General features: G+C 36.1%; 1 protein-coding gene across 1 annotated transcript; it reads left to right on the top strand.

Annotated features, from left to right (window-relative positions):
- The first annotated feature begins 3,810 nt into the window (after positions 1–3,810).
- On the top strand, positions 3,811–5,926 carry LOC110623988 (serine/threonine-protein kinase-like protein At3g51990). The gene has a single exon (XM_021769023.2). The coding sequence runs from the start codon at positions 4,159–4,161 to the stop codon at positions 5,617–5,619; it is 1,461 nt and encodes a 486-aa protein (XP_021624715.1). The 5' UTR covers positions 3,811–4,158; the 3' UTR covers positions 5,620–5,926.
- Positions 5,927–9,093: the final 3,167 nt, after the last annotated feature.

Here is a 9,093-nt window from a genome sequence, read left to right on the forward strand (position 1 = left end):
ATGACTGAAACTGTACTTTTACATAACATTAATACATTTATCATGTCCACACTATCTATTACATAAACCAGACTTCATTACTCTTGTGGATCTCCTGGTCTACCCTGTACCTGCAATCCTGGGGAAAATGGGAGAGGGGTGAGCTACTAGAGCCCAGTGAGCAGAATATTAAAACATTTAAAAATCATATGATAACATGGAATGCATCACATCACAGCTAATCACATCAAGGATGAACCTGTCACCAATAGCCCTCTACATGGTCCAACTGTGCCAGAACGTAGAATGGGTCCTGGTCTTTCCCTTACATCTCATAACATAACAGTGTCCAACTGTGCCAGAACGTAGAATGGGTCCTGGTCTTTCCCTTACATAGTGCCAGCGAACGTAGAATGGGTCCCACTGGTCTTACATTCCGTACCGTACATATCACATCGTCATATCATAGATCGAGGGCTATGGATCATCCAGCATTCATCCACATCAACATTTAAAATGTGCAATGCAACATATTCGTGAATTCTAATGCAAGCAACCTAACTCATCACATGGCATTCATGATGCATGAACATGCTCAAAACTATACGATTAATTTGCTTAAAAACATAAAGGTTTATTCCACTCACCTTTGGATAGCTCTGACCAGACACTGGGGCAACAGACTCACTGCTGGGGTCTTCGGTTCCTCGGGTCCGAACCTACACAGGTGGACTCAAATGAGGGACCAAACATACATGAACATAACTCTAAACTATTCCCCAAAAACCCCCTAAAACATCATGGAATAATCATAGAAAAACATGCAAGAAAGGGCTGGACAGGGCACTTTCGGCGGCAGGTTCGACGGCCGAAAGTCCCTCCAGAGCCGAAAGTCAGGCAGGTTCGGCGGCCGAAAGTGCCAGACAGAGACGAAAATCTCCTTTCGGGGGCAAGCTTCGGCAGCCGAAGGCTGCCTCCACAAGCATGTTCGGCGGCCGAAAGTTCCTTCGGCTGCCGAACCTGGTTTCTCCCAGAATGGCAGAAACTAAGCTCCCCTATGCATTTATGCCTCCAAAACTATTCAATCATGCATAAACCTATTCTACAACACTCATACACAAGCATACAAGTTCCTAGGGGCATCAAACCATCAAAAACCCGAACTACAACACACAAGCAACTCACATTGTTCAAAATCACATTAAAAGCCCATAAGCTCAACATAAGCTACACATGCATTTTCTACCCCATGAACTTGCATAAAACTTGCTTAAAACATAATGTAAACTAGAGATCGACTCTTACCTCTTGAAGATCGAGGGTGGAGGCGATCTAACTTGGAGTTGGAAGAGATTTGAGTTTTTGAACTTCAAAACTCCAAAGCTTGCTCAAAACTCGGAAATCTTCAAAACAAGATGAAAACTAGTGAAAAACTCAAAAGATCTGAAGGAAAAGACTCAAGATCGGTGAGGGGTGGCGGAGGACTCACCTTGGCCGGAAATGGGGAAAAAGCTCGCCCGTTTTCGGCTAAGGGACCCTTTTATAGTGGTTGGCCAGGCCACGTTCGGGGGCCGAACGTGCCTCCGCATGCATGCCATGTTCGGCGGCCGAACTTGAGGTTCGGCGGCCGAACCTGGACTTTCCTCACTTATTCTTTCGGGGGCCTAAAGGCACTCCCGAAGGCATGCATGTTAGGCGGCCGAACCTGAGTTTTCCTTCAAGATTGTTTTTATGCAAAAACTCATTTCCATTTTACTTAAAACCAAGAAATACCTTAAAACATTTTATAAAAACATGATTCTACCCTAGTAGAGGCTTCCGACATCCGAGATTCCACCGGACGGTAGGAATTCCGATACCAGAGTCTAGCCGGGTATTACAAATTGTCTCATTGAAAGCCCAATTGAAGAAAATTTTATTATACAATCCTCATGTGTGTATATATAATGATTCGGTATTTACAAAGATTTATATAAAATTTATCATAATTTATTATTATAAAAAATTATTCTACAATCAGTTCTACGTAATAACTTGTCAAATTAAATATACTTTAACACGAGATCTAACTTGAGATCTCATAATTTTAAAGGCTATTCAAAAACTATTGAATTAAAGCCTATTGTTTGAGGAGATTTCTTTTTTTTTTTTTAATATATATAAAATAAATATCAATGTTTAAGTATTTAAATTTTTATGTAGTAAAATAATGAGTACATTATTAGTAGGAAAAATGAGAGTCTCACTCATGAGATATAAGTTGATTTTGTTATGATTAAGAGAATAAATCCTTATCATGTCTATAAGGTAAAACAATCAAGAAACTTGTTGTGGTCATTTTACAAACAGTTGGGTTGCTATGATGTTAATGAAAGTGATGGCTTAACATGGATAATTGAATTATTATATACTCATAAATCATGATTAGGGTATGATATTATTATTGGATTTCCAATCAAGAGAAATATAATTATCCTTTGTAGTAATTGTTGCCCCTCAGATAAGGCAGATTTGGGTCCTAATTCTTAGATGAAGTTGTTATATATATGTGGGGAGAGAAAGGGTTGGTTAGATGGATTTTTGCTTAGGCCTTTGCCCTTAGGTGAGTTTTTGTTAGGAAAGGGACATCTAACCTTAAGCTAAAGGATGAAAGCTACCAAGGAAAAGTTTTACTTGGCACTGGAGTGTTTATATGCTAATCAATAAAAAATATGAATATAATTTAGAAGTATTTCTTTTTACAGTTATATGATGCGTTGTGTATGTCGATATTCTTTTCAATTTGAGAAATTAGTGTATTAGTGAAAATTACATTATCTTTTAGGTTTCAGATTGATGATCACTGGACTTCCCTCACTAGGAGTGAGAACTGGCCCTGAAAAAGTATATGGGTCCAAAACCCATCAAACCATTAGTAGTTAGACCGGTCCAATATCGCATGATCCAGCCCTGCAAAGAGAGGTGGATCGGCCTGACTACTTGTACAGGTCTACCCATGAAAAATTCAGCCCGAAAATGTGGCGTGAAGAAGAATAATTAATCCAGTCATTTCACAGACTTAACAGCACCTGCGCCGAGAAGAACTAAATGGCCGCCTGATATGGAGGAGTGCTCTGACGCATCCGTATTTATAGATCTGAGTGATAGAGACCGGTGACACTGTAGTAGAGAGGCGGTTAAACATTACTAGCAGACAAAAGGAAAAGAGATAAAAGAAAAATAACGTCTTTTCTTTTAAGAAAAAACTTATACACCTACCGTAAATTTTATTTTTTAAATTTTAAAATATAAAAAATGTTGATGTTATATTCAAATATATTTCTGATACAGTTTATTAAGTTAATAATAAAAAATTAGAAAAATGTGATTAAAACGAAAAGATTGTATGAAAGCATTTATAATTTTTAAATTTTAATATAGAATTAATATCAAATAAAATTAGATGTTGAAAAAGTAATACGTATAGACAAGTTGAATTATTTGAAAATAAACTTAGAAATGGTATTAAAATTTTTCATATTTAAAAATAAAATGTTTAAAATTGGTCAATTTGATTTAATATAATTTTGAAATTTAACATTTAAAATTTAAATTTAATCAGAATTAAAATTAAAATTATAAAAAATTATAATTACAACTGCTTTAAAATTAGACTAAAACCATCAAAAATTAAAACCGTTTTGAACTGTTTAGAATCAAAACTGATTCCTTTTCGAACTGTAAATTAATAGAATCGCCATTCCGAACCGAAACCGGCCCTCCGCCACACCTACAAGCAAAGGAGGACAAATAAAACAGAGAGCAGTGATGGTGGAAACTGATTGGAGGAAAAAGACAGAGAGAGTGTTGGACTGGTATTGGTAATTTTCTATATAATTAGAGCTTTGCCTTATTTTATGGTCTGAAAATGGCGTTGGGATTCCAATTTGGTGGGCTCCCTTCTCACTATCCAACAATTTTCCCTTCCTCCCCATATCATCCTTCCCCTCGTCGTCTGACACACGAAGCCACGGTCCCATTTCACGTCAACCCCCCAATGAGTTCTCTCCATAAGACCAACTTTCTTTGAACCCCTCTCCTCCTCCTTCTTCTTCTTCTTCTTCCTCTTCCCTTCATGCACAGAAAGATTTTGAATTTTCAATTTGAAGAAACGATACCCATTTCACCAAATTGCTTTCAATGGGATACCTTTCTTCTTGTAAGGCAGGATCAGCTGTTGCCATCTCTAACCCAACTTCTCAAATTACTTCCAAAACTTCCCAAAACAAACAAGAAAAACCCATCAAGATCCAGCAGTTTCATTACAGTGATCTTGAGGCAGCTACCAATGGTTTTTCTGAACAGAAACTTCTAGGTAAAGGCAGCCATGGTTGTGTTTACAAGGCTGTTATTCGTGGCCGCCACGTTGCTATCAAGAAACCCTCAAAAGGTCTTGAACTTGGTCAGGAAGTGGAAAATGAAATCGAGATCTTGTCCAAAATTCACAGCCCAAGATTGGTAAACTTATTAGGCTTTGCAAATGATAGTAAAGATAGATTGCTTGTTGTTGAATTCATGAGCAATGGCACTCTGTATGATATTCTTCATTCAAATTCAAGACCACCTAATTGGGGTCGAAGAATTCGAATGGCTTTGCAAATTGCTAAGGCTATTGACATTTTGCACTCACAAAACCCACCTATAATCCATCGAGATATAAAGTCTGCAAATGTTTTGATTGATAGGAATTTCAATGCAAGATTGGGTGATTTTGGGTTAGCACTAAGGTGTGGTATTGATGACAATTATAGACTTAAATCAACTCCACCTGCTGGCACCATTGGTTATCTTGATCCAGGTTATGTTACTCCAGATAATTTGAGTACTAAAACTGATGTTTTTAGTTTTGGGATTTTGTTGTTGGAGATTATTAGTGGAAGGAAGGCTATTGATGTTGGGCATTCACCTCCTTCTATTGTGGATTGGGCAATTCCACTTGTAAAGAAGGGGAAGCTTGGTGCTATTTATGATCCAAGAATTGCCTCTCCTAAGGATCCTATGACTAGGAAGCAGCTGGCTTTGATTGCTGCTAAGTGTGTGAGGTCTTGTAGGGAAAGGAGGCCAGCAATGAAGGAGGTTGTTTGTTGGCTAACTGCTTTGAGTAAGTTGGTTCCCCTTCATTCATGGAATGGATTCAACAATCCATGTATGATGGTGGAGACAATGGGGCGTCCAATTGAATTGAGAAATAACCTGTTTGGTCTAAGACCAGAGGGTGTTGGAGAAGAGAATTTGGATGTTACAGATGGTAAACTTGGTGTGCAATCAGTGAAAGATTCAAGGAGAGTGTATTCAGATTTGGGATTTCGCAGCAATTTGATGGAACTTATGGCTGGAACAGGGAGACAGTCTGGTTTTCTTGGAGAGATTGATGGGGTTGATTCTACTTTCAAGTCTGCGAATCGAGTTTCTAGCTCTAGATTTGGCAGTGCAAGATATGGTATGAAAGGAAGAGCTCAATCCACGGCTGGTGATGATGACAGAGGTCTGTTTCAGATCAGAAGAAACCAACCTGCTGGGGATGGTTCAGAACTATTCTCAAACCACGACTACCCAGTTGCTCGTTCGAGTTGTAGTGCTCAAGGATGTAATGACATCTAGCACATAGTAAAAATATGGTCGAAGCGACTCAAGGGCAGAGCAAGGCTCAGGCTTGTAGGCTTCTATTTCTTTGTGAATTCACTGATACAGATTTGTGTTCATTGATTTATGAGTTCCCAATTAATCAGCAGTGAAATGTGAATGTGTTGTTTGATTCAAACATATGTGTAGATCAAGGCACATTGCTGATGTCCCTAGCATAGGTTGTTTATCCTTATCATTTATTACATCTTTGGTATGCAAAAGCTGATGTCTGATACATAATTGCTCTTTGATAAATGCAGTAATCTGATTTTCAATTCTTCAATTGCATAGTAGCATCATCCCTCCTTCTTCTTCTTCTTTTTCTTAAGATGCTTGTGAATATGGCAGAGTTCAATTAACTAAGTCTGGTCCAGTGGTCCACCACCTCTGTAGTTTATTATCAAAGGCATCTTTTTGAATTAGAAAAAGATGGGTTATGAAAAGGATTTGGAATTGAAGACATGAAGAATGTTTGTCAATTTTAAGGTGGCTGACCCACAATATGTACCCTCAAATTTTGGAGGGCAATAGTGTAATGCTCACGTTTAAGGTTTTTGTAAGATGATAAAGAAAGCAACTTTTTCTCACCTAATTACTCCAGTTTCAATAATTCTCTCTCCATTAATCTATGGCTAGAACGGAGAAAGAAAGAGAGGTTATGATAAAATTAAATGGGTATGCTCTGGAATATTCATTTGCTTTGATGGGTAACCAGTTGTAAATTTCTAGAACTTTGCATTATAAAAAATTGTACATCACTCAACCATGATTTCTTGATATAAAAATGGTGGTTGATGTTTCTAAAATAAGCTAATATTTTTTAATTATTATATTTTTTTTAAATAAAATGTTTGGTCAACCAGTGGCCCTTCTCTGATCTAGATTAATCACAAATACACCTAATTTAGACAAAGAATTGAGATTGCTCCATGTAGATGTAGGCCAACTGCATTTTCCTCTCTTATATTGAAAATCATGATTATGACTTCATCTTCCTTGCACCCCAAACTTTGGTTGAAACAAAGAAATAAACATGGCTCTCTCTTTTCTTTTCTTTATTTTTTATTTCTTGAATGATTTTGATTTTTTTTTTTTAAAAAAAAAATCCCACTTTTACTTGAAAAAAAGTTGCACATTTTTCTCTTATACCCACAAAATTGGTGAATTAAAATGATTTTCCATTTAAAACATTTAATCTAAATACTTAAAAAATTCATATCAAATAATAAAAAATAAAAGCAAAAATCTTGAAGAACTTTATTTTTAACAACTTTATCCAATCTCCTAATCAGAGTGGAGTAATTTGGTATATTAAAAACAACTTTATCCAAATAGTAAAGCATAATACAAGAGAATATTGATTTCCAAGAAATCCAAGGACACTCTTTTTGAGATATGCCAATTTGTGGAGATATGACAATAGAATAATTTGCAGTTTTCTCTCCTTTCATTCAATCTTTGTATTGTTTCCCTTGTAAAAGGGACATCTCATCTCAAGCACATTTTTCAAATAAATGAAAATTATGCCCTTAGCCCAAGAAAAGGACTACACAAACACCAACTCCATTCATGTTGGATCTTTTCAATGGAGACAAAAACTCTCTTTGCTACAAACAATTTGAACAACCAGAAGATGAAAGTGTCTCAGAAAATTGACTAAATACTCTTAACAATATGTCTCTAGTTATTAGAATCATGTAGGAACATTTTTATTCCTACCCCTTTACCAAGGCTTTACAGCTCACACAACCCTTCCAATGGCATGTGCCTCTCCTTTTCATATTCTAAGGCCCTCATGTTCTTACCCTTAATCCCAATTTATAAACAGTTTGAGATGAAAGTTTTTTCTTTTTTTCAGCGACAGAATTAAAAATACGATCGAATTATTATCAAAATTATGATTTCATAATTTTAATAAAATCCTTAATTTTATATAAATTGTACGCTGCATAATTAATATGGATATTCAAAAAACTCGCTTATAAAATACGTTTTCAAAAAAATCTCAATTCAAGACTTATATTATATTACACGGTATATAAATTATCAACATATATATATTTTTATCAAGTTTAAAGATAAAAATTAATTATTTGATATGAAAGTTAGAATTTGTTTTTTTAAATCTTTTTCATTGGATTAGTATGATTTTTTTGGACTCTCTAATTATTAATCTATCTTTAAATGCACTAATAGTTTCATGGGAAAAAGTGCTGACTTTTTGTAAGGAAAGGGAAGTGTGTCATAGTATAAGAGGAAACTATATGATGTCTTTCTAGCGAGGGAGAAATAAGAAGCTGTTGAAGGCATTCATATTTCCTTGAGTGCCTGTTGTTTTGTCCTTACATTATTGGGTTTTGTTTGATGAATTGGATTCCTTTACCTACTGTTACAGTCAATGCATGCATCATTAGATTTGAAATTGATTGTGTTTGTGCTAAAGGTAGAGCTTATGTCATTATATAATTGTACTTGCATAGCTCAGTAAATTCAATTCACAAATTAGGCTTAGCTGTTTTACAATGTACGATGCTAGTGTTCTCTTCACACTCTATCTGTATAAGGAATCAGAAAGAAGTGGAGTGTAATACCCGGCTAGAGTCCGACATTCAAATTTCTATAGTTCGGCGGAATCTCGAATGTTGGAATCCTCTAGAAGGGTAATAGACATTTTTTCTACAGTATTTTATTATGTTTTAATGTTTTAAGTGGAAAGGAAATGAATTTTTGGAAAGAAAAGCATCAAGGAAGAAATGTCAGGTTCGGTCGCCGAAAGTGATGTTCGGCCACCGAACGTTGCATGATTTTGGAATCACGTTTGGCCGCCGAAGGTGGTCTGGCCAGCCACCTATAAAAGGCCAAAGATCGGTGAATGGATAAGATTTTCTTTCCATTTCTATAGACAGAGGTGAGACCATGATCTTCCTTGAGTGATCTTCCTAGTTTCTTAGTGTGGACATGTAATTGTGTAAAGAAATGTGTACATAGTATAGTATTGCGCTTGACCCATATGTTTTGTAAATATCTTTTTGTATACATAGTCTGTTTATGAAACTGTTTATTGAAATGTTTTATTTATGAGTATGAAAACCAGACTTAACATAGTATGAGTTTAATCCGTCTAGAGCAATGATGAGAGCTCTAATAAGGGGTTTTGTAGTACAGAGATAGTACATGCACAGATTGAACCCTGGTACATAACAAAGTTTTTTTTATGTTTTTACAGAAAATGTTTGATCATGTATGGGATTTTGCAGGTACACAGAGAGTATAGCAGACTTGCTACGGGTCCCGGCGACCTTATGTCGATCTGGATCCTAGCGCCGATAGCAGTCCGATTTTCGGGTCGTTACATGGAGATTAGTCCTCTAATTATCTTGAGTCTCCCAAACTTGTTGAAAAATTGAATGTAAATAGTGCCTAGTTCATACTCTCATGACAGTTTGGAAA

Source organism: Manihot esculenta, chromosome 10 (genome assembly GCF_001659605.2).
Source record: "Manihot esculenta cultivar AM560-2 chromosome 10, M.esculenta_v8, whole genome shotgun sequence".
NCBI classification, from domain to species: Eukaryota; Viridiplantae; Streptophyta; class Magnoliopsida; order Malpighiales; family Euphorbiaceae; genus Manihot; species Manihot esculenta.